The 27,469-nt window shown below is 36.1% G+C and overlaps 1 protein-coding gene across 1 annotated transcript; it reads right to left on the minus strand.

The window, feature by feature from the left end:
- Nucleotides 1-4,533: 4,533 nt before the first annotated feature.
- LOC109693657 (protein CC2D2B homolog) lies at nucleotides 4,534-26,306 on the minus strand. Its single transcript, XM_020175084.2, has 5 exons — nucleotides 26,243-26,306; nucleotides 23,295-23,359; nucleotides 14,495-14,540; nucleotides 7,413-7,552; nucleotides 4,534-4,752 (listed from the first exon to the last, which is right to left on the minus strand). Exons 1-5 carry the CDS (start codon nucleotides 26,304-26,306, stop codon nucleotides 4,534-4,536), a joined length of 534 nt encoding a protein of 177 aa, XP_020030673.2.
- Nucleotides 26,307-27,469: the final 1,163 nt, after the last annotated feature.

A 27,469-nucleotide genomic window follows, 5' to 3' on the forward strand; every position in this document is an offset into this window, starting at 1 on the left:
GATCATGAGTTTGATCACATGATGTTGTAATGGAACCATGAGCCCAAATAAACTTCTTCTCTTTATATTTTGGAGAGTATGTGATATTGTTGTTTGCAACAGAAAACAGACTAAGAGGGCCAGGTGCAGTGGCTCATGCCTATAATCCCTGTTTCTTAGGAGGCAGAAATGGGGAGGGTTAAGGTTCAAAGCCAGCCTGGGCAGAAAGTTAGTGGCCAACCAAAAGCTAGACATGGTGGTGTGTGACTGTAATCCCAGGTAGCTGAGATAGGTAGGAGGATCATGGTCTAAGGCCAGTCCTGGGCAAAAATGTGACACTCTATCTGAAAAATAACTAAAATTTTTTAAAAACTTGCAGGCATGGCTTAAGTGGTAGAGTAACTGCCTAGCAATCATGACCTCTGAGTTCAAACCCCAGTACAGCCAAATTTTAAAAAAGAATGAAAAAAGACTAAAACACATCCTCCCTCCAATCTGTGCCAGTGCTGTTACACCAGTTATTACTACAATTGCAGATTGCATATGTCTCAAGGACTACAGGCTACCTTACAGTGCCTAAACCTCTGCTTTCCTACTCCTTCCTGAGCTAAGAACCTTTTCTTCTTCACCGGGCATAGGGATGCAGGAGAAAAGTCATAAAGCTTCTTTTTGTTTAAGCTGTTAAGTCTCTATTCTCTAGGTAAAATCCAACTCAGATTGCACTTAAGAGATTTAATCAATTACTAGTGTACTGGGAAAGTGGTCATCACTAGGAAAAAAACACTAAGGAAAAAAGTTTTAGTTTTAAACAACTAAATTATAAATGAACTTTTGGATATTAAAGTTCCTAAATTAGAGATGTATATCCTGTTAGGCACTCAGCACTAGTTGAGTAATTGTGGTTTACTTTCTCTGGATTTCTACTGGAATGACAAAGCCTTTTGCTCTTAGCCCTGTCTTAATCGGTTCTACCAACTGTGTTGCTCAGAAGTTAAAGGAGAGTTACTGAGGTGGTGGAATTCTACAACAATCAGAGGAAGCAAGTTTAGACTGGAGAGCATAAGTTAAAGGTGGAAGTGACTGTAGGCTTCAAACTTTAAGAGCTGTCATATAGGTATTTCATGTGTTCTTTATGGCCAGACAAGGTCAAACAAGTAGAAGTGACTAGAAGGCAGACTTTAACTTAAGAGCAGAAAACAACAAACAATTAGAACTGTGCAACACTGGAATGAATTCTCTTGGGAGGTGGTAAGCTCCTTGACACACTAGCTATAAGCAGCAATTGACTGAGGGGAATGTGTAGACATCTAGAACCAGGTAAGTGTGTTACACTAAAAGCCCAACAATCTGGGTAACAACAAATCAAAGGCCAGAAAAAGCACAAAACATCCAGGCCTTAATGAAATACCATATATTTACACCAACATGGCTACAATTCAAAAGACGAACCAAGTTATTGGCAAGAACATAAAGAAGCTGTAATTCATTCACTTTAAATTTACATATAATTTCCTACAACCAACTTTTGGAAAACTATTTGGCATTATATAGCAAAATTGAACACATGCAAACCCATAATTAGCATTTCTACTCTAAGATATTTACCCAATAGAAAATACATGTATATGTATTAGAACACATGACAAAATTTCATAGCAGTATTTAAATAGCCAATAACTGGATATACCTTATGTCCATCAATAGAAGTATGGATAAATGTGTTTCTCATATAGTGAAATTCTACAGAAAAAAATGAGCAAAACCATCAAAGAGATTGAAAAATCTACTGTTAAATTTATATGGAAACACAAGAGGCCACGAATAGCCAAGGCAATACTCAGTCAAAAGAACAATGCAGGAGGTATCACAATACCTGACTTCAAACTATATTACAAAGCAATAATAATAAAAACAGCATGGTACTGGCACAAAAACAGACATGAAGACCAGTGGAACAGAATAGAGGATCCAGATATGAAGCCACACAACTATAAGCAACTTATCTTTGACAAAGGAGCTAAAAATATACGATGGAGAAATAGCAGCCTCTTCAACAAAAACTGCTGGGAAAACTGGTTAGCAGTCTGCAAAAAACTGAAACTAGATCCATGTATATCACCCTATACCAAGATTAACTCAAAATGGATCAAGGATCTTAATATCAGACCCCAAACTCTTAAGTTGATACAAGAAAGAGTAGGAAATACTCTGGAGTTAGTAGGTATAGGTAAGAACTTTCTCAATGAAACCCCAGCAGCACAGCAACTAAGAGATAGCATAGATAAATGGGACCTCATAAAACTAAAAAGCTTCTGTTCATCAAAAGAAATGGTCTCTAAACTGAAGAGAACACCCACAGAGTGGGAGAAAATATTTGCCAACTATACATCAGACAAAGGACTGATAACCAGAATATACAGGGAACTTAAAAAACTAAATTCTCCCAAAACTAATGAACCAATAAAGAAATGGGCAGGTGAACTAAACAGAACCTTCTCAAAAGAAGAAATTCAAATGGCCAGAAAACACATGAAAAAATGCTCACCATCTCTAGCAATAAAGGAAATGCAAATTAAAACCACACTAAGATTCCACCTCACCCCTGTTAGAATAGCCATCATCAGCAACACCACCAACAACAGGTGTTGGCGAGGATGCGGGGAAAAAGGAACCCTTTTACACTGTTGGTGGGAATGTAGACTAGTACAACCACTCTGGAAAAAAATTTGGAGGCTACTTAAAAAGCTGGACATCGATCTACCATTTGATCCAGCAATACCACTCTTGGGGATATACCCAAAAGACTGTTACTCCAGAGGCACCTGCACATCCATGTTTATTGCGGCACTATTCACAATAGCCAAGTTATGGAAACAGCCAAGATGCCCCACCACTGACGAATGGATAAAGAAAATGTGGTATCTATACACAATGGAATTTTATGCAGCCATGAAGAAGAACGAAATGTTATCATTCGCTGGTAAATGGATGGAATTGGAGAACATCATTCTGAGTGAGGTTAGCCTGGCTCAAAAGACCAAAAATCGTATGTTCTCCCTTATATGTGGACATTAGATCAAGGGCAAACACAACAAGGGGAATGGACTATGAGCACATGATAAAAGCGAGAGCACACAAGGGAGGGGTGAGGATAGGTAAGACACCTAAAAAACTAGCTAGCATTTGTTGCCCTTAATGCAGAGAAACTAAAGCAGATACCTTAAAGCAACTGAGGCCAATAGGAAAAGGGGACCAGGAACTGGAGAAAAGGTTAGATTAAAAAGAATTAACCTAGAAGGTAACACCCACGCACAGGAAATCAATGTGAGTCAATGCCCTGTATAGCTATCCTTATCTCAACCAGCAAAACCCCTTGTTCCTTCCTATTATTGCTTATACTCTCTCTACAACAAAATTAGAGATAAGGGCAAAATAGTTTCTGCTGGGTATTGAGGGGGGGAGCGGGAGGGGGTGGAGTGGGTGGTAAGGGAGGGGGTGGGGTCAGGGGGGAGAAATAAACCAAGCCTTGTATGCACATATGAATAATAAAAGAAAAATGAAAAAAAAATGAGCAAACCATTGCTGCACACAACATAGAGTACCTATTCCATGATTCTATTTATGTAAAATGGGCAAAACAGGCAAGAGTAATCTACAATGGTAGAAATTACAATAGTGGTTACCTTGAGTACAATTAATTACTTCATTATTTATTTTCACAAAATTAGGATCATATATATGTTTGTATTCTTGCTGTTTTTCACTTTACATTTTATTTTGAGCATTTCCCCATGTCATTAAATATTCCTTAAAAACATAATTTCGGGCTGGAGGCATGGCTCAAGAGGTAAAATATCTGCCTAGTAAGCACAAAACCCTGAGTTGGAACCCCAGTACTGACAAAAATAAAAAGCAGGAAACCATAATCTTATGGCTGCTTAATATTTCACCATAGTTTAGCCATTTTTTACTAGGCATAGAATCTTTAAAGAGCATAACAAAACCACAAAACATAGGTATAATTGATATTATAAGAATTCCAACCATAATTAGGAAAAAAACTATTGTTGGTTACCTTCCTATATATGGTCTTTAGTGCTGGATTTAGTGATTCCTTGCTTACATTTAGTCTGAAATTCCAAGACTGTCTAATAGGTGAAGGTAATGACATTATTTCTCCACTTTCTTCAAACCAACATTTTCCCTATCAAAAATATTTATAAAATGTAGTAATCGAGTATTTCACTGAAAATAAATGTAATATACTATATGTCACTATCTTATTAGCTGGTACACTTGCCTCTTCTAGTTTAACCAATCGATTCTCCATTTTGCTGCAGATCTTTTTACATATTTCTGGTTTTCTCTGAACATAAAATCCTTCATCTTCTAAAATGCGTGGCATCATATCTTTTGGCAGTTTATACTGGTTGGCCACTTAATAAAAAAAACTTACATATTAAAATCCAAAATAGAAGAACAAATATAGAGTAGATACTATAATTTTAAAATCAATGCTTTCTTATATATCCAGAATACAAAGAAGCTATAGCCCTATAATAGGAAAAGAATATTACCTGGAGAACTACTTGGTACAAAAATATTTGCCTGCTGTGTTTTGATTTGTTCTTGATCATCTTCACATTCAGCAGCTTTTATTTCAAGTAAATCTGTAAAAATGACTTCCATAAAATCTTCATCTGGGCCTTCAGCAACATTTTGTAAATTATCACCAAGTGAAAAGTGTTTGGAGTGACTATTATTTACTGATCTCTGCTGAATATCAAAAAGAAAAGTAGTTCTACATATTTGTCCCAATAATTAATATGCAGATAAATGAAATGCACTTGAACGTTATGGTGATTTGTCTTTCTGATCCACCTTACCCAGATCAAGTACTACCTAAAACTATTATACATATTTTGCTATAATGACATTTCACTGAACACAGGGAAGCTCATTTAAGGCTTAGTATTATACATTATGATTTTTCTGTAGCCCACTTTTTCAATTCTCCGATGAAATGAAACTATAATTTAGGCTCATCCTGTTCCAGGGAGAATGTTCAGTGTTATTAGATTATGATTTTCAGCTATGAGAACTCACAGTGTAGGACAGGTTCAGAGACATCAGACCATGTGGTACTGGGGTTTAAACTCAGGGCTTAAGGCTTGCTAGAGAGGTGCTCTATCACTTTAAGCAATGTCTCCAGCCCTGCTTGCCATGTTTATTTTTGAGATAGGGTCTTGCTTCTGGCCTGTGTGGCCCTGGCCCATGATCCTCCTCTTTATACTTTCCGCAGCTAGGATAACAGGCACACATCACCACGCCTGGCTTTTTCTGTTGGGATGGGGTCTCACAAACCTTTTGCCTTGGCTGCCCTGGAAAGGCAATCTTCCCAATCTCTGCCCTGTAAGTATCTAGGATTATAGGTATGTCTCACCTGTGCCTGGTGTTTCCCTACTTTTTGTTTTCCTCATTAAGAAACCAGTATTAACTATAGTGATATGGAATATTTTTCTAATAGGTATTTAAGAAAAAAAGAAGATTCAACATAGAAGTCTAGGGCAGATTACAATGAAATTCTGAAATATTGTATTTATAAAAGTTATAAGTAATCTGAATACAGGAATGAAAAAAGATACATTACTAAATACTGACATATATCTTTATATCATGATCACAAATATTAGTCTATTCACAAAAATAAAATCATCAATTCGATGACTTATTTAATTTGAAATCCTACTGAACAAGACAGAGCATGTGTGCACTTTGCAAACAAAAAATATTTCAATTCTCAAAAATATACATGTAGGGTGAATAGTAAAATAAAAAATTAATCAAAGAATTCCTTTGAATAGAGAAAATTACATGGCCTTGATGAACTCTGACAAAATTCCATAACATTTAGGCATCACCCAGGTTCATATCAAATCATCCTATCGTAATTCCCCCCTTCTTATTCCCTTCATGAAATCAAGAAAATATTTTATATCCAGAAATCTCTGTGGTGTCTTTTTCAGAATTCAAACAAGCTATGGCACCAACATCCAGAAGCAAGATTTGAGGGATCTCCACATAGATCTCACTGAAGATTCTGATCACAGAGTGAGGAGACCCTTTTCTTTAGCTGGAGCTCCCATACCAAGCTTCCTCTACAGCACTGTAGGTGTGGGTCAGGGTTTTGAGCTGCCTTCAAGGTCTGTATGGGTGGCTGTATATGTCAGGCTCTCCACTGGTCCACAGCCTCCGATTTATGACCTTACAGGTATATACCCAATCTGTCTCTATTTTTAGCCTAGAATAAGCTATGATCTTAACCAATATAAGATTTATCTGGCCAACTTTTTCTTACTTAGTTTAAGTGCAGCTAATCACTAGCTGTGTGTGTGCTTAGATGGATATAAGCACAGAGAAAGGCGTGAAAAAATGGTAACTGATTTTCTCAGAGCAGTGGAAATTTAGGTGATTATTTTCTTCCTCATGGTTTTCAACATTAAGTTTTTACAACTTAATGCATAAACCGTTTTGCTTTGTTGTTTTTTGAAGTTTTTTTTTTTATTCTTTTGAGACAAGGTCTTGCTATATATCCTGGCCTCAAATTAATATCCTCCTGTCCTTACCTCCTGAGTAGATGGGATTATGTATGTGTACCACCATGACCAGCTCATTACTTTTTTGGTGTGTGTTTTCCACAATCAAAATTTTATGTTAGCTGAGCATAGTGGTGCATACCTAAAATCCCAGCAGTCAGGAAATTGAGACAGCAGTATGTTGAGTATGAGGCCAACTTAAGCAAAGTTATTAAGACTCTATCTCAAAAACCAAATACAAACAAAAAGACTGGTGGTGTAACTCAAGTGGAAGAGCTTGGCAGTCATATATGAGGCCCTGGGTTCAGTCCCTAGTACTTATACTGGAGGAATAAGCAAGTACAGAGCAACAAGGGACTAAGGAATATAAGAGGGACAGGACAGAACTGATAGAACCAAAGTGATCTAGGGTTGGCCTTAGAGGGATGAAGACTGGGGAAGCTGGTGAGGAATAATGAAGATCACAGAGAACAATGTGGGACAAAGGATAGGAAGAAGAAAACACTGGCTCGAGAGTTAACTATACTGCCCAGTTCTGTCAATGCTCAACCCTCCTGCTTCAGCTTTCTTATCTATAGAATAAGACAATAATGCCTGCCTCACAGGTTTTCATGAGGATTTAGTTAACAGAATCCACTTTAAACACTTAGTATATTGTTGAGCATCCAGTAAGTACAAAATAAATGTTAGGAATTATTATGATTAACACCTCAATTTGAAGAGGAAGGTGCAATAATAAAAACTGTATCTCCCATCCAAGTATTTCATTCTTTTCCTTTAGTAAAGAGTTGTTTGTTGAGTTAATGAGAAAGGGGGAGGAAAAAGAACAAATCCAACCTGCTCAGAAGACTGGCTCAGAGCTGACCCTTCTTCACCACTCAGGATGAAAAATGAAAGACCTTTGTCCAACAAGACTTCAGTCTGTGGGTTGAATAATGGTAAATTAGTATTTAGTATTGCAATAAATACATTTTCTGCTTCTCAGTGAAGAAATGATTTTCTGTAAAATGGGAAACAGTAACTGTTATTAATAAGCAAGAATAGCAGAAATGAGTTATTTTTATCAGGTTATATCAGCTTCAAGTTTTATTTTGTTTTAGTGTTCTAGAGACTGCAATACAAATCAGAATAAAATGTAGCCAAAATGTGCATTTCCCCAAATTATATGTCCCATTCTAATCTGAGTATCAGGCATATTACCTAGGCTGGGCGTAGTGGTACATGCCAGTAATCTCAACTATGCAAGAGGTTCAGGGAAAGCCTGGGCACAAGCTGAGCATAGTGGTATACACTAGTACTCCCATGTGAAAGGCAGAGGTAGGAGGATCATGGTCTGAAGCCAACTTTGGGCAAAAAGTGTGAAAATAACTAAAGAAAAATTAACTAAAGCAAAAGGCCTAGGGCTGTGTTAGAGCACTTACCTAGCAAGCATGAGGCTCTGCGTTCAAACCAGTACTGTAAAAAAAAAAAAAAAAAAGAAAAACAACAAAAACCCCACAAAACAAAAATAACCCATTGCCTCACAGTTTAACTAAAATGCTGCCCCACATCAAAATTTTCCCCTCCCTGTCTTCCAGTGTCCTTACATACACATGTGTTTACAACACACGTAAGTACTACCTCATCACACAATATTTGGTGGTATATTCTTAGTTATAAACTTGCTGATTAAAACTCCTCATTTTTCCATGCTGTAAAATCTGGGTCATTGCAATATAAATCACATCATTTCTTTCTCATGCACATATATTTAAATGAACTATTTTAACAAAGATTTAAAAAAGGAATCAAGTCAATAATAAAAAATATAAAACATAGTTACTGGGAATTAAGAATTTCAAAATATATAAAATAGAAAAGTATGTATCCTATGTGTATCTACAATTTGTCATGTTAATTTTTTTCTTTATTCATATGTGCATACATTGTTTGGGTCATTCCTCCCCCTTGTCCCCCCACCCCTTCATCTTCCCCCACCCTCCTCGCTTCCAGGCAGAACCTGTTCTGCCCTCTTCTCCAATTTTGTTGAAGAGAAGACATAGCAATAAGACATAGCACTTTTGCTAGTTGAGATAAGGATAGCTATACAGAGAGATTCCTAGCATTGCTTCCACGCACAAGTGTATTACAACCCAAATTGATTCATCTCCACCTGACCTCTTCACTACTTTCCAGTCACCTTCCCATATTGACCTCTGTCACTTTATGGTTACTGTATTAGCTCCTCTGCTGTAGGGACATCAAACACTTTCAAGTTTTGGGTTTCCTACCTATCCCCATACCTCCCATATGTGCTCTCCCCTTAGCATGTGACCCAAGTCCAACAACTTTGCTGCATTTGCCCTAGATCTAAAGTCCGTATATGAGGGAGAACATATGATTTTTGGTCTTCTGAGCCTGGCTAACCTTGCTCAGGATTATGTCCTCCAGTTCCATTCATTTACTTGCAAATAATAAGATTTCATTCTTCTTCATGGCTGAGTAAAATTCCATTGTGTATAAATACATTTTCTTAATCCATTTGTCAATAGTGGGGCATCTTGGCAATTTCCACAACTTGACTATTGTGAATAGTGCTGCAATAAACATAGGTGTGCAGGTGCTTCTGGAGTAACCTGCGTCGCATTCCTTTGGGTATATCCCTAGGAGTGGTACTGCTGGATCATATGACAGATCTATGTTTAGATTTTTAAGAAGCCTCCATATTATTTTCCAAAGTGGTTGTACTAGCTTGCATTCCCACCAGCAGTGTATGAGGGCTCCTTTTTCCCCACATCCTCACCAACACTTGTTGGTGGTGGTGTTTTTGATGATGGCTACTCTAACAGGGGTGAGGTGGAATCTTAGTGTGGTTTTGATTTGCGTTTTCTTTATGGCCAGAGATGGTGAGCATTTTTTCATGTGTTTTTTGGCCATTTGAATTTCTTCTTTTGAGAAAGTTCTGTTTAGCTCAGTTGCTCATTTCTTTACTGGTTCATTGATTTTGGGAGAGTTTAGTTTTTTAAGTTCCCTGTATATTCTGGTTATCAGTCCTTTATCTGATGTATAGCTGGCAAATATTTTCTCCCACTCTGTGGGTGGTCTCTTCAGTTTAGAGCCCATTCTTTTTGTTGTGCAGAAGCTTTTTAATTTTATGTAGTCCAATTTGTCTGTCCTTTCTCTTAGTTGCTGAGCTGCTGGGTTTCTATTGAAGAAGTCCTTGCCTATTCCCTGCTCTTTCCTGTACTAATTCAGAGTTTCGGGTCTGTCATGTTAACTTTAAAAGTTATTCATCTTGCAATAGTGCTGCAGATATGAACTGTCACCAAACAATTTTACTTCGTATCATGTCTGTTCATCTTAAAATCATCTGCTAAAATAATCTATTTCCTGAATGACTATCCTTCCCTAGAAGCTGGCAGGAAATTCTTAGAGGCCAATTTCTCTTTCATTTTACCTCTGTTCTTGATACTCATGCTTGGTAAACTTTTTGTTATTCATAGTTAAATTAAATACAATTTAGGCATGCTTTTATTCCCAGGTTGAATGAGTAACATTACCTATCTATCTATCTACAGACACATATATATAAACATCATTTTTAGTCTGCTTTTATTTTTAAATTTAATTAAAAAAATCCTTTTTACTAAGCACCTGAGAATGGCATTGTGGAGCAGATATAAGATGAATTAAATGAAAAAAAAATCAATCTTTGCATATTACAATTTGCAGGATTAAATATTCTATGTACTTGTGGCAGAAGCTACTAGCTGCTATTGTTGTCTTTTTTCCATCTCTAGGATCTATTTTTAGCTGGATACATACATACTTCTCCCACATTCTATTACTGGAAATGTGTTCAATTTGCAAGTCCTGTCTGATAAAAGATCAACCCTCAATCCTTCAATTCTTTCCTTCTTCCTTCCCTTTGGCTAGCAAATGAAAAAGCAGATCTTGTCACAGACTCAGAGATGAAAACCACATGTTGAACATGGCATAACTCACCCATCATCCTAGACACTGTATCTGTTGTACTAGAGAAAAGTGAAATGTCTATTAATATTAAGACATTTTACTTTTGAGGTTTTTTTGTAATGATTATTTAGTCTATACTCTAAATAACACATTTCCCAAAAAGTATGAAATATTTGGACATTTTAAGTTTCAAATACATAATTGCACAGTGAACTTTAGAAGTGAATCTGTAAGTTGGGGATCATGTCTTATATTGTTAGAATAATTAACTGGAAAAACACTGAAGAAAGAAATTAAAAAAGACACTAGAAGATGTAAAGATCTCCCATGTTTATGAACTGGGAGAATTAACATTGTGAAAATGGGTATAATATCAAAAGCAATCTAAAGATTCAATGCAATCCCATGAAAATTTCAATGACATTCTTCACAAAAATAGAAAATACTATTAAAATTCATATGGAAGCACAGAAGCACAGAAGACCCCAAATAGCCAAAGCAAGAACTATGAAAAATAAATTTCTATTGTTTATACATTTTAAAAGAGAACTAAGTTGTAGAGCACTTGCCTAGCAAGGCCTTGATTTCAAACTTCAATACCAGCAAAAAGAAAAGAATAGTTAACTAAGAGGTAATTAAGCTGAGGAGGCTCTAGGGCACTGTGTTCCTATGTAAGCAACTGAAACCCAGTTCAGTGTGATGGGTCATATTCTAGAAAAATGAACTTAAGTTTCAATCTTACCAGGGATTTTAAGGTCACTGCTCCACTTTAACCAAATTGTTCTTTGCCTTGCTTTTGCATGCATTTTTGGTGGAGTCTTAACCATGTGCAGTCTTGAGCTTCCAAATTCATGATGCTGCTCAAATAAACTCTTCACATCTTTAATGCGGTTAAGCTCATTTTTAACGTTATTTTATTGTAATTTCCAGGGACAAAAACATAATAAAAAATAATGTCAAGTAGGAACAGGAAGTAGTTGAAAACGAGGGTTCTTTTTTTGGAATGATTAAATGTCCTAAAACTAGATTGTGGTGTTGACTGCATAATTCTATAGGTTAACTAAAAGTCATCAAATTGTATGCTTAAAATGAGCAAAATTTTGCTGTGCAAGGTATACTTCCATAGAGCTGTTTTTTCTTTAAAAAAAAAAGTATTCACTAAGACAATTCATATAGCTTAGTATCAGTGGGCAGCTAGGTTGAAGATTTTTCACCTTGATCAATCAGAAAAACACAACTTTTGTAAAAATAAATAAATAAATAAAGCATAATTGAACGCATGTCTTCTGTCAAAAATAAATAAAAATCGAGACTTCTCAGTGTTTTCCTTTTTAAATGTGTATATTTCCCTGAGACATCATATATATAATTACTAGGACCAAACCACTTAACTTTTATTTGTATAGGCTTAATGTCATAGAGGTATTATGAGACAAAAGAAAAAAATGGGCAAGAACGTGAAGCTTTTTGGAATTAAGGAGCTGTATTAAGATTGAAGTTCAGCTCTTTCTTGACAAAAAAAGTTTATTATGTTATATATTTCATGTAAAAGAATAAGTCTGAAAACAGAAAAAAAAAAAACTTAAAGCATTACCTTAGCAGGTTTTAGTTTTCCTCTTACTTTGCCTCTTAGTATCTTTGTTAGACTCTATCTTTTGCATCTAAATTAGGAAAACAACATAATACAGAATTCACAATGCTACGATAAACAGTAATAACAGCAAAATGCCCATTAAATATCTTAATTGCATTCATTTCTTTTTTCTTTTCTATAATATTGTACAAAGGGTTTTGATATTTCTACTCATGCACTTTGATCAAATTTACCCCCTCTATTCCTTCCTTACCCTTCCTTAAAACGATTTTAACAGGGTTCATTAGTCTATATTTATATATGCATATGAAGTACTTTGATCATATTCACCCCTCTTGACCCTCTTCTTTTGCTCTCCCAGTCCCCTACCACTGGCTCCCACCCCCAAATAGTGTTCATTTTACATGCACGTCATTTTTTTTAAAATCTAGATTCTGCATATGAAAGAGAGAATACATAATATTTGTCTTTCTCAGTCTGGCTTATTTTAACATGATGACCTCCAGTTCCATCCATTTTCTTGCAAACAACATAATTTCAGTTTTTTTAAGGAACTTTATAGTAGCTGACTAATTTACTTCCTACCAACATTTTTTTTTCTTCTGCATCCCTGCCAGCATTTGCTGTTTGTTTTCTTGATGACTGCCCATCTGACTGGGATGAAGTGGAATCTCAATGTCATTTCAATTTGCATTTCCGTTATAGCTTAGGATGTTGAATATCTCTTCATACTGTTATTGGCCATTTGTATTCTTTCGATTTTCAACAAAGGTGCCAAAAACATACACTGGAGAAAAGACAGACTCTTCAACAAATGATGTTGGGAAAATTGGCTATCTACATGTAAAGATTGAAACTAGATCCCTATCTCTCACCCTGTACAAAAATCAATTCAAAATGGATAAAGATCCTAATGTAAGACTTGAAACTTTGAAACTATTACAGGAAAACATAGAGAAAATACTTAAAAATATAGGTAACAACTTTCTCAATATCACTCCAATTGCTCAGGAAATAAGAGCAAAAATTAAATGGAATTTGCATCAAATTGCATGCATTTCAGAGCATCATGACAATCATGAAGACTGGCTCATCGCCCCATCAGAGTTAGGAATCTAAGACCAATGGATTTCCCTTTCTCCTTCTCATCTGAAATGAATAATTTTATCTATAGTGAATTTTGCTTCTTTTGAGATTTTTCTACCCTTTGCCACCTTCTTTTGTTACTTCCTAAGCTAATGGCCAGTCTTTCTTTGTAGACAGGCAAAAACTAAAATAAAAAATAAAAAACCTCAGATAAATATTTGCTTTTTTCCTGTTAGAAAAAATAATCCATGAGAACATACATAGTCTACATATCCTTCTCTGTGATATGTACAAATATATAAATATTAAAGCCAGGTTACTTTGGCTTGGTTAAACTGGAAGAAAGGAATCTGAAAGGGAAAGAGATCAATCTCTAGATAGCTTTTTAAGTACTTATGTCAAATTTTGTAAAAATCAATATAGTATGCCTGATTCCTACTTTGCCCAGCTCTTACAGCAAAATTAAAGAGTCTTATAGGGTTTGAAAAAGGCTCCTGCTGTTGTGTGCACTCCAAGCCATATGCTATTTTCCTCTTATCATTGGATGATCCTTTGAAAGGACTGAGAAAGACAGCAATGCAGAGTCTTGAATATAGCAAAAAACTGAGGACCTATTTGGCCAGTTTCTTCTATAGTTTGCTTTTTTCTCTCCCTGACATTTAGTACTTAAATGTTGTACAGGAAGAAATAAACTGGAGGCACAGAGTTAAATCACAATAGGCCATGAGAATCTTTACAGCCTTTATGTGGGTATTTCTTTCTTTTTTGCTGTATTGGGGTTTGAACTCAGGGCTTCATGCCTCCTCTACCACTTGAGCCACTCCACCAGGTCTTTACAGCCTTAGAGAGAGTATTCCTTGATACACTTTAAAATTTACTAGTCAGTCTGTTCGTATTGTATTCCCAGATCTTAGAATGGCAGATGACACATAGGTACACAACAAATATTTGCTGAATAAAAAAACAGAGCTCAACCACTAGTTATTCCTCTGCCAAGACTGTGAGCTTCCTAATCATGTTTTGTATCTATGCATCATTAAGATCTAACAGTCTCAAGCATTAGTGAATTCTCCATGTTTGCAGAAAGAAAAAGATGGTGAAGATGGAACTTATCTTTATTACAACCACTGATTTTTTTTCTTTATCTCATCTTTTATTATCTAGGAAATTTATGTTTAAAATCATTGAAGAATTCTGTGTTCCCTGCTGAAACTCGATCATAGGAGTAATCATTTACATCTTTAAAAAACAAGAACATCAAAGTTGTGATATACTTATTGAGAACCTTTTGAGACATGCTTGTCTACAACGTTATTGATCTCTTCTGATACCTGCCCCCAAAAAAGTAGGTAGAGTTAACTTATATCATTTTGTCATTTTCATCAGCCTGTTGAAAATCGTCTTCTTTAAAATGTTAATTCATATCCTTCCCTTTTTTTCCTTAAATTTCACCTTTTATTAATTTCTATGAGTTCTCCAAATACAGTAGATTTTTAAATCAATAAATTGCTCTCTGTGATATCAGAAATGGTGTTTTAATGATATAATCCAAGGGTTAATCCTTAAGTGTTCACGTACTACCTAACTCATGCATCTTCCAGGAAAGTCAAATGAGATCAAACATATGAAAATACTTTCAAAATTCAACACAAAAATTACTCTGTAGCATATGATGATGTTGAGTACCCTAGTTTTCTGAAAATTTTCTATATTCTTGCCTATACTATTAAATTTCTTATTTTCTATATCCTTCAGTGGTCATACTTCTCTGCACATACTAAAGTTGAACACATATTGAGGCTTTGGAGAGTGTATGTATTCCGTGGCTTCCCAAATTTGTGTCTCTCGGTTTGACTGCTCAAGTGAGTATCAAAACCACATTTCTTGCTGTCTCCTGGTAACTGTAATCAAATGTCCTACCACTGTTAAAAATTCAGTGTGTTCAGAAAGTGACACCCAACTTAACCATGAAAAGGCAGGCAGCACCAAACCACAGGATAAGAAAAAGCAAGACAGTAGAGAGTAACATCAACTTAGGTACACACAATCAAACCTTCAAACAACTAAGACAACTAAATGGCAGGAATCACCACATACCTATCAGTACTAACACTTAATGTTAATGGACTTAATTCACCCATCAAAAGACACCGTTTGACAAAATGGATTAAAAAAGAAGATCCAACCATTTGTTGCTTACAGGAGACTCATCTCACCGACAGAAATAAGCATATGCTTAGGATGAAAGGCTGGAAGAAGATTTACCAAGCCAATGGCCCCCGAAAACAAGCAGGAGTAGCAATACTTATCTCTGACAAAGTAGACTTCAAACCTACATTGATCAAACGAGATAAAGAAGGACATTCCATACTAATAAAAGGGGAAATAGACCAAAAGGAAATAATAATCATCAATCTGTACGCACCCAATGTCAACGCACCCAATTTCATCAAACATACCCTGAAAGACCTAAAAGCATATATAAATGCCAACACAGTGGTTGTGGGATATTTTAACACCCCATTATCATCAATAGATAGGTCATCCAAACAAAAACTCAATAAAGAAATCCAAGATCTAAAATATGCAATAGATCAAGTGGACCTAGTAGATGTCTACAGAACATTTCATCCAACCTCTACACAATATACATTCTTCTCAGCAGCCCATGGAACCCTCTCCAAAATAGATCATATCCTAGGGCACAAAGCAAGCCTCAGCAAATATAAGAAAATAGAAATAATACCGTGCATACTATCTGACCACAATGCAGTAAAAATAGAACTCAACAACAAAAGTAAAGACAAAAAACATGTAAACAGCTGGAAACTAAATAACTCATTACTTAATGAAGAATGGATCATCGATGAAATAAAAGAGGAAATTAAAAAGTTCCTGGAAGTCAATGAAAATGAAAACACAACCTACCGGAACCTATGGGACACAGCTAAGGCAGTCTTGAGAGGAAAGTTTATAGCCATGAGTGCATATATTAAAAAGATTGAAAGATCCCAAATCAATGACCTAATGATACATCTCAAACTCCTAGAAAAACAAGAACAAGCAAATCCCAAAACAAATAGAAGGAGAGAAATAATAAAAATAAGAGCTGAAATCAATGAAATAGAAACCAAAAAAACCATACAAAGAATTAATGAAACAAAAAGTTGGTTCTTTGAAAAAATAAACAAGATCGATAGACCCCTGGCAAACCTGACTAAAATGAGGAGAGAAAAAATCCAAATTAGTAGAATTAGGAATGCAAAAGGGGAGATAACAACAAACACCATGGAAGTCCAGGAAATCATCAGAGACTACTTTGAGAACCTATATTCAAATAAATTTGAAAATCTAAAAGAAATGGACAGATTTCTAGATACATATGATCATCCAAAACTGAACCAAGAGGAAATTAATCACCTGAATAGACCTATAACACAAAATGAAATTGAAGCAGCAATCAAGAGTCTCCCCAAAAAGAAAAGTCCAGGACCTGATGGATTCTCTGCTGAATTCTATCAGACCTTTAAAGAAGAACTGATACCAACCCTCCTTAAACTGTTCCACGAAATAGAAAGGGAAGGAAAACTGCCAAACACATTTTATGAAGCCAGTATTACACTTATCCCAAAACCAGGCAAAGACACCTCCAAAAAGGAGAACTATAGGCCAATCTCCTTCAGGAACATTGATGCAAAAATCCTCAACAAAATAATGGCAAACTGAATTCAGCAACACATCAAAAAGATTATTCACCACGACCAAGTAGGCTTCATCCCAGGGATGCAGGGGTGGTTCAACATATGAAAATCAATAAACGTAATAAACCACATTAACAGAAGCAAAGACAAAAACCACTTGATCATCTCAATAGATGCAGAAAAAGCCTTTGATAAGATCCAACATCATTTCATGATAAAAGCTCTAAGAAAACTAGGAATAGAAGGAAAGTTCCTCAACATTATAAAAGCTATATATGACAAACCTACAGCCAGCATTATACTTAACGGAGAAAAATTAAAACCATTCCCTCTAAAATTAGGAACCAGACAAGGATGCCCACTATCTCCACTCCTATTCAACATAGTACTGGAATTCCTAGCCAGAGCAATTAGGCAAGAAGAAGGAATAAAAGGAATACAAATAGGTAAAGAAACTGTCAAAATATCCCTATTTGCAGATGACATGATCCTATACCTTAAAGACCCAAAAAACTCTACTCAGAAGCTTCTAGACATCATCAATAGCTATAGCAAGGTAGCAGGATATAAAATCAACATAGAAAAATCATTAGCATTTCTATACACTAACAATGAGCAAATGGAAAAAGAATGTATGAAAACAATTCCATTTACAATAGCCTCAAACAAAATCAAATACCTAGGTGTAAACCTAACAAAAGATGTGAAAGACCTCTACAAGGAAAACTATACACTTCTGAAGAAAGAGATTGAGGAAGACTACAGAAAGTGGAGAGCTTTCCCATGCTCATGGATTGGTAGAATCAACATAGTAAAAATGTCGATACTCCCCAAAGTAATCTACATGTTTAATGCAATTCCCATCAAAATTCCAATGACATTCATTAAAGAGATTGAAAAATCTACTGTGAAATTTATATGGAAACACAAGAGGCCACGAATAGCCAAGGCAATACTCAGTCAAAAGAACAATGCAGGAGGTATCACAATACCTGACTTCAAACTATATTACAAAGCAATAACAATAAAAACAGCATGGTACTGGCACAAAAACAGACATGAAGACCAGTGGAACAGAATAGAGGATCCAGATATGATGCCACACAACTATAAGCAACTTATCTTTGACAAAGGAGCTAAAAATATACGATGGAGAAATAGCAGCCTCTTCAACAAAAACTGCTGGGAAAACTGGTTAGCAGTCTGCAAAAAACTGAAACTAGATCCATGTATATCACCCTATACCAAGATTAACTCAAAATGGATCAAGGATCTTAATATCAGACCCCAAACTCTTAAGTTGATACAAGAAAAAGTAGGAAATACTCTGGAGTTAGTAGGTATAGGTAAGAACTTTCTCAATGAAACCCCAGCAGCACAGCAACTAAGAGATAGCATAGATAAATGGGACCTCATAAAACTAAAAAGCTTCTGTTCATCAAAAGAAATGGTCTCTAAACTGAAGAGAACACCCACAGAGTGGGAGAAAATATTTGCCAACTATACATCAGACAAAGGACTGATAACCAGAATATACAGGGAACTTAAAAAAGTATATTCTCCCAAAACTAATGAACCAATAAAGAAATGGGTATGTGAACTAAACAGAACTTTCTCAAAAGAAGAAATTCAAATGGCCAGAAAACACATGAAAAAATGCTCACCATCTCTAGCAATAAAGGAAATGCAAATTAAAACCACGCTAAGATTCCACCTCACCCCTGTTAGAATAGCCATCATCAGCAACACCACCAACAACAGGTGTTGGCGAGGATGCGGGGAAAAAGGAACCCTCTTACACTGTTGGTGGGAATGTAGACTAGTACAACCACTCTGGAAAAAAATTTGGAGGCTACTTAAAAAGCTCGACATCGGTCTACCATTTGATCCAGCAATACCACTCTTGGGGATATACCCAAAAGACTGTTACTCCAGAGGCACCTGCACATCCATGTTTATTGCGGCACTATTCACAATAGCCAAGTTATGGAAACAGCCAAGATGCCCCAGCACTGACGAATGGATAAAGAAAATGTGGTATCTATACACAATGGAATTCTATGCAGCCATGAAGAAGAACGAAATGTTATCATTCGCTGGTAAATGGATGGAATTGGAGAACATCATTCTGAGTGAGGTTAGCCTGGCTCAAAAAACCAAAAATCGTATGTTCTCCCTCATATGTGGACATTAGATCAAGGGCAAACACAACAAGGGGAATGGACTATGAGCACATGATAAAAGCGAGAGCACACAAGGGAGGCGTGAGGATAGGTAAGACACCTAAAAAACTAGCTAGCATTTGTTGCCCTTAACGCAGAGAAACTAAAGCAGATACCTTAAAGCAACTGAGGCCAATAGGAAAAGGGGAACAGGTACTAGAGAAAAGGTTAGATCAAAAAGAATTAACCTAGAAGGTAACACCCACGCACAGGAAATCAATGTGAGTCAATGCCCTGTATAGCTATCCGTATCTCAACCAGCAAAAACCCTTGTTCCTTCCTATTATTGCTTATACTCTCTCTACAACAAAATTAGAAATAAGGGCAAAATAGTTTCTGCTGGGTATTGGGGGGGGGAGAGGGAGGGGGCGGAGTGGGTGGTAAGGGAGGGGGTGGGGGCAGGGGGGAGAAATGAACCAAGCCTTGTATGCACATATGAATAATAAAAGAAAAATGAAAATAAATAAATAAATAAACACACACACACACACACACAAAAATTCAGTGTGTTGAAATGAACATTTCCAGTTTTTTTAAACCTCAGGTTTTTCTTTCTGTAACTGGGGATTGAACCCAGGGTGTTATGTGTGCTAGGCAGTTGCTCTTCCTCTTGAGCCATGCCCCCAACTCTTTCATGTTTTGTATTTTGTTTTTGAGACAGGGTCTTGCTAACTTCCCAGGCTGGCCTTGAACTCCTGATCTCTCTATCTTTACCTTCCAGGTAGCTGGTAAGCCTCAATTTATTTATTTATTTATTTTATGTGGCACTGGGGTTATGAACTCAGGGCCTCACCCTTGCTAAGCAGGTGCTCTTCCTGTTTGAGCCACTCCACCAGTTCTTTTTTTTTCGTGATGGGTTTTTTCAAGATAGGGTTTCACAAACTATTTGTCCAAGGATGGTGCTGAACTGCAATCCTCTTGATCTATGCCTCCTGAATAGCTAGGATTATAGGCATGAGCCACCAGCACCCAGCAAGCCTCAATAGTCTAAAGAAATTATTCTAACAATGTTAAATCCTCTGTAGAGTGATATGGAGTCTGAGTTTGCTTTTATATTTAATTTTAACAAATACAACAACAAAGACTTGAAATAACTGTACATGCTAGTCAAATTACTGTGCAGTTGGAGTAGGAAAAGCAAGAAGACACACATTAACTTTACAAACACATTAAAAACACAGATTTGAGTCAAAAGTCAAAGCAGGGTATACACATGATCATGGTAAAAACATTATGATAGTAAGAGTCCAGTCTACAGACTTTCTGAAAGAACTTCAAAATCCACCAGTATGTCCTGTACCATACTTAAAAATTAATGAATAAAGTCATCACAGACTAAAATGTTCCCTTACTTCTTATTCAATCTTCAATATCTTTCTCAACATTACTAAAAATACCTAATTCTACTCTTGACCAAGGGATAGCAATTCTTAAAGGTATGAGAGAATATCAACTCTGGAATTAAAGATAGTGGTCTACTTTTAATTCCCAATAATTCTGCCCAACATTCCTAGGATTCTGAACACTTTTAATAATAACAATTTCCCATATCCATCTAGAAGGTAGAGATAAAGTATGGATCTTAATTGAAGTTACTCTAAGAGACATGTAGATATTGGTCTTATATATGTTTCTATGACTAGACACAACTTTTTTTTTTAGCAAAGCAGGGAATGGATTGTTTGTTGACTAAAAAATATAATAAATGAATATTTAAGGAGAGTAATTAAATAATTATTACATAACAGTAAATCATCTATAACACTCCTTATATATATCAAAGCAAAATTGTCCCTAAGCTCTGGTATTATTTAATATGTGAATTATATGATTTATACATAGAACCAAATATGCCACCTTTATCAGGACTGTTTTACATTTATAATTAGGCTGTTCACTATAATTAAAATTCATATAAATGACTTTATAACTTATATTGCTAACTTATATAATTTATATGAAACTAGACAATATCCTGAACACAAAGCAATCTTAAACAAAAGAACAAAAGTCGAGCCATCACACTCTTTGATTTCAACATAAACTACAAAGCCACAGTAGTCAAAATGGCAGTGTAGTACCATAAAAACTGACACAGACCAATAGAACAGAATAAAGAGCCCAAAAATAAATCTACACATTTACAATTAATTGAGTTTTGCAAACAATCAAGAATATACAGTCCAAGAATACACAGTGCGGAAAGGACCATACCTTCAATAAGTAGTGCTGGAACAACTGGATACCCACATGCAGAAGAATGAAACTAGACCTTTATTTTATACCATATACAAAAATCAGCTCAAAACAGATTAAAGACATAACTGTAAAAACCTGAAAATATGAAACTACTAGAACAAAACATAAAAGTTTCATTACATTGGTCTGAGCATGATTTTTAAAATATGAACCCTAAAGAGCAGGCAGCAAAAGCAAAAATAAACAAATGGGATTGTATCAAACTGAAAACCTTCTGTATAACAAAGGAATCAAGCAAAAGAGTGAAGAAATAACCTATGGAAAAAGAGAAAATGTTTATAAGTTACATCTTTGATAAGGAGTTAAAAACAGAAATATATATGTAACTTAAAAACTCAATAATAAGACAATAATCCAATTTTTAAGCTGAATAAAAGACACAAATACATTTCTCAAAAGAAGACACACAAAATGGCCAACAGGTGTATAAAAAAATGTTCAACATCACTAATCTTCAGAGAAATGCAAATCAAAACTACAATTACATGTCATTTCATGCCAGTTAGAATGACTATCATAAAAAGATAAAAATAGCAAGTGTTTGAGAGGCTGTAGAAAAAACAGAATTATTTGCATACTGTTGGTAGGAAGGTAAATGAGTACAACCATTGTGGAAAAAACATGAAGTTTCCTCAAAAAATTAAAAACATAGCAACCATATGATCCAGTAATGTCATGACTAAATACATATACAAGGGAAAGGAAATCAGTATGTCAAGAGAGATGTCCAGTACTGTATTTATTGCAACATTCTTCACAATAGCCAAGAATGGAATCAACCTAAGTGTCCACCAACAGAAGAATGGATAAAGAAAATGTGGTATATTTACAGTGGAATACTATTCGACCTTAAAAAAAAAAGGAAATTCTGTCATTTGTGATGACATGGACAAATCTTTATGACATAAACCTTTATGTTAAGTGAAATAAGGCAGAAACAGAAAGACAAATACTATATGATCTCACTCATTGATGGAATCTAAAAAAGTTGAACTCATGAAAGCAGACAATAGAGAGTTACCCAAGGCTAGAGGAGGATGGTGGTAGAGATTGGACTGGGACAGTGTGGGGAATAGGTTGGAGAGATATTGCCAAAGACAGGAAGAATAAGTTCAACAGAACTGTTGTACAATACAGGGACTAGCGTGAATAATACATTGTATTCTTGAAAATTATTAAGTGAAAAGATTTTAAATGTTCTCCCCCCACATACCCACTCAAAAATAAGATGTGAGATAATGCATTGTACAATGTGTACATATTTCAAAACATATTCTACATGACATATAAATTTTTTTCAAATAAAAACTGTCAAAAAGTTTTAAAAAGAACATAAAGCAACCTTACTTTGATGAGCTTAATAAAAGACTCAAACACAACTCATGATTTTATTAAGAATTACAGTGAATTGTTTACCTTTTTCCTTAAACTTAGAAAAGGTAAAAAATGAGAAGCATTTCAGTACCATTGTTTGTGAGAGAAAAATCCTGATAGAAAATATAATTAATTTTAATTATCTAGGAGACCGTGAAGCCACATCCCTTGAGTGGCTGAAATTATCAGATGAATTCACATTTGCCTGGAAGGCAGTAGGGGGATAATCTTAAGGACATATGTAAACCTAATTCTGTCCAATACTATTATGCACAAGTTGCATATAAAGTATTTAAGAATGAGAATGTTTGGCAGAAAGCACAAAAGCAAATGAATGCAAATGTAAACTGTCTTCAGGAAAATATACCATTTGATAAAATGTAAGAAACTCACATTATAAAAAATTTTATAAGGCTAGAGGTATGATTCAAGAGGTAGAGCACCTGCCTATCAAGTGTGAAGCCCTGAGTTCAAACCCCAGTACCACCAAATTTTTTTTTAATTCTTATAAACTCCATTCATACTTTACCTTTTTAAAAATATCTTCTTTCGTCTTTGAGACACTTTTCATGATAGCTCTTTGATTTCCACTTTCTAAATAAATAAGAATTATATTATTGAAAGAAGACTATTATACTTGAGATAAAAGTATTATATTTAAAATTTCCTAATTTAACTGAAAACAAAGAATTACAGTATCACCTTTAGCATTTAATATTTAGTATTGGCTCATATTTAGTATTTAATCTAAATTCTGGTTAATGTAATAAGATATACAAGGGCTGGAGGTATGGCTCCAGTAGTAAGAGTGCCTGTTTAGGACTAAGACATGCAAAAGAAGTAATAGGTGTAAGTATTGTGAAGGAAAGACAAAATTATATTTGTAGATAATAGGTTTTCATACATGGAAAACCTAAGAAACTCCATCAAAAATTAGGCATAATTAGAAAGTTGTTAAGTGGCAGAATACAAGAGAATACATGTAAAAGTCAGTATCTTCCGTACATGCTAATATGATAGAAAAATCACTGTGGCAACACTAATTCTCAAAAATTCAAAATACCTAGGAAATACTTCAATTATATGGAAACTCCCTTCCCCCCAAAACTACAAAACTTTACACCAAGAGGGAAAAAAGATCAGATTTTAAAAATAGAGATATTCTACGGAAGCAGGGAGATTAATTAAGAGGCTATTGTAATAGTCCAATAAGAAATTCTAGAGCTCTGAATTAAAAAATGGATGTGGGAATGGAGAATAGGAATGAATATTCATGGATGTTTATGAGACACTCAGGTGAGAGGTTAGGAAGGTATTTTAAAATACTGAATAGATTTGTAGAGAAAAGAATCAAGTGTAAATTAGGTAATTTCTTCTTTAATCAGAAAAAAAAGGTATTTAAGAGACTGGCTTACTGACTCTAAGATAGATTGTTAATACCCTTAAGATTCTTACTACTAACATGTTAAGATTAAGCACAACAGGAATAGAAGAGCAAGAAATGTGAATTTCTAATTTACTTTCCATTCTTCAAGAACTTCTAAAATGAGCTTCAAATCACTACTTGGCTTTTTGATGCCTACATTTGCAAATTTTGTCTCCTAAATTAGAGAAAAGATTAGAAGTAGCACATCCTATAGACTGTAAAATTGTAATTTATTAAATTATAAAACAAGCATTACTGCAGATGAAAATATTTTTCCTATCTTTTGCAGACTTGAGGATGTTCCTAACCTGTTCATTTATCATTGCACTTAAGATTTAAAAGGATAAGTAGAGCTGGGCCTAGCTGCTCATTGCCTGCAATCCCAGCACTCAGGAGGCTGAGGCAGGAAGATCTAGAGTTCAAAGCCAGCCTCAGTTATGTAGTGAGACTGTCTCAAAAAAAAAAAAAATAAACCAGAAAAAGTTTAAAATTAATAAATGGTTATAGACAAAATATTGGATAAAATTGCAGATGGAGATGAATATTGAATCTGCTGCACTGAAATTTCCTCATAGCAATTAAACTTTCTGTGAAAGAAGGCTCTGTTGCTGTCAAATCTTTTCTCTGAAGATTGTGAATTTACAATTCCTGCGGTTAAAATTTTCTCTAAAGAGTAAGGAAATCAACTCTGGGAGTATAAGAATACACAGAATCCTGACTACTTCTCTTAGTTGGAACAGAATGCTGAAGTCCTACTTACCACATACAAATGTCCTCTACAAATCAGCACAGACTTTTTTCAGCACAATTTTCAATCACCTTGATTACTTCTGTCAACAAGCCGTTTGCTTTCAGGAGGGCTAGCAGAATAAAATTACAGAAAAAAAATAACATAGAATGGTCACAAATGCATTTTTACTATCTAGTAATATTTCTTTGGTTAAATGTGAGCTAACAAGAAATATGTTTTCCCTTCACTCCCACCTCCCTCCTTTTTTAAAAAGTGTCAGTGCCATTTCCTTCCTGCTTAGAACTGACCTCAGTCCAAAATCCAAGATTACCTTAATCTCAGTGAATCTATTGTCAGATAATATGAAGAGAGTTCTTTTTAATTTATCTTAACACTATTTATTAAGTCATGCTCTTCTGGAGTTCTTCGATTTGAATTAGAATGCTATGCCAAAAAATTAAAAGTCTAACTCAATGCTATAAAAATTAAGGCAACACACAGCATTTTGCCAAAATAAAAATTTATTAAACATATGACACCAGATACACTTTAGTGGTTGTAAGGTATGGGAAAAATAGAATTTAACAAAAATATTCTACTCTTTGCTAAGTATGATAGAGCAATACTTCACAGCATTCTACAAAAAGCATCATGACTTTCAGGTCTCCCATTACCTGAGAAGTTTAAAAATTAACATCTTTTAGTTAACTGTGATCTTATTTTCCCCGATCAAGAAATTTGGAAAAGTATTCTCTGATTTGTGAATTTATGTCTTTGGAAAGCTCCAAAACTAAGTCACCCACTGCTCGCAAGACCAAGTCCCAAATCATAACCTGCTCAAGAAAGATTTGCATCCACTTCTCTTTTGGGAGGAGGGGGGAGAGAAATGTCTTGGTACATAAAAATTTTAAAAATGAGTTAACAGGTTATAAAAACCATAGTGTATTTTCAAAGTTTGTATCTAATACACATGATGCAATGTAATTATGCTACCCACAAGTTAACTGTAAGATTTATTAAAATGTATTAATTCATAGAGCAGCCACAGCTAAGAGGTTTAGTAAATTGACATGGGCAAGTCCTGTGATGTTTTTGATTCTAACCTGAGGCGGTATCTCTGCATCTGTACCTAGTCTCAATTGGAGAGAAGGTCAATCCAAAGAGACCCCACCCACCCCGCCCTTTTTGTGGGGCTAGGGTTTGAATTCAAAGCAGGACTCTGCGGCTTGAGCTAAACCCCCAGTCCATTTTATTCTGGTTATTTTGGAGATGGAAGTCTTGAGAACTATTTACCCAGGCTGGCCTGGAACCGCGGTCCTACCAGTAGCTAGGATTATGGGCTTGTGCCACCGGAGCCTGCAAAGCCCTTTCTCAAGTGGGGCCATCGTGCCCACTCCCTACCTAAGCCCACTCCCTACCTAAGCCATGCTTGCTATTTTTAATATAAGCCTTCCCGTATGATTAAATTCTTACATTCTCTGCCATCTCCATCCTTTGATTTTTGCAATTTTCCCTCACCAAGAGCATTCCTTGCTTCAGAGCCGGATTCAAATTCTACGTCTTTCAGAAGTGTTTCCTGACTCTGGCCCTCCTTGACCTACAGTCCACCACCCACAGTCCACCTGGCAAGTTCATCTTTCTGCTGGTCCTAATGCGAGCGTGGGGCCCAGGCTCCTTCACCGCATGACCCTACCACGATGTTCACCAACAAGCAATCACTCAGCAAGTAATATCCACGGTGCGGAGCTCCATCCCGAACACAGGAAAGATGATGGAAACCTTACCGTGTAGCACTACATCCACCAGGAGGGAAAGGCGCTTTGCGCGTGCGAAACCAAGGCGGGGGTGCAGCCGGGGGCGGGTTGAAGACTCCTCAACCGCCGGTATCGCGCCTCAGCCCTCGAAGGCCCAGCCCCGAGCATGCGTGGCTTCTCCTCGGCCTTCGGGAATCTCCGGCCACTCTCCTCACGTGACCTCGTCTCTGCCGCGGTGCAGGACGGGAGGTGTGGACGGTAGTCCCCTGTAGCCAAGCATGTGCTCTGTAGTCGTACTGCTGTCCGGTTCTGTGCCCCGAACAGCTACAGAGCCGGCTTGCCCGGGACCTGGGGACGTTCACCTCTCTCGTCATGCCGAGGAACAGCAGCCTCAGTAGGTGATGTTGGCCGGGGTGCTGGCAGTGCCGTCAACAGAGTGACCGCCCCTGGGCATTACGCCCACCGCCCACCCGCTTCCCTGTTGTCTTGGCCTTGATATCAGGTGACGAAGTGTGGCGTCCACCAGCGCTCTCTCAATATACAAGCAGTTCTTTTTATTTCCTGTAAAAATTTTAATATTTTTTGTAGTCTTAAGATAGGGCATGCAGGACGTATTTACTTGGGTAGTGTCATTGCCTAGTAACCCAAATAGCATTTGTTTGCATTTCCCCAGTGCCTCGTCACGTGTTCTGGGAATCTGAGGCAGACATAAAGTCAGGAAACTTGGTAGGGTGGAGTGCAACACAGTGATGCTGTTTATGCTTTCATTCAAACACTGGACAAATGCTTATTGG

This window comes from Castor canadensis, chromosome 7, assembly GCF_047511655.1.
Source record: "Castor canadensis chromosome 7, mCasCan1.hap1v2, whole genome shotgun sequence".
Classification (NCBI taxonomy): Eukaryota; Metazoa; Chordata; class Mammalia; order Rodentia; family Castoridae; genus Castor; species Castor canadensis.

What these genes read in the sequence shown, in the direction of transcription:
- LOC109693657 (XM_020175084.2), bottom strand. Translation starts at nt 26,306, where the DNA reads ATGGCCCCACTTGAGAAAGGGCTTTGCAGGCTCCGGTGGCACAAGCCC. An exon ending in AGACAAGCATGTCTCAAAAG is followed by an intron (nt 7,553 to 14,494) that starts GTTCTCAATAAG and finishes TTCACTGAGAAG; the next exon opens with CAGAAAATGTATTTATTGCA. An exon ending in TGAGCCAGTCTTCTGAGCAG is followed by an intron (nt 4,753 to 7,412) that starts GTTGGATTTGTT and finishes GATATTCAGCAG; the next exon opens with AGATCAGTAAATAATAGTCA.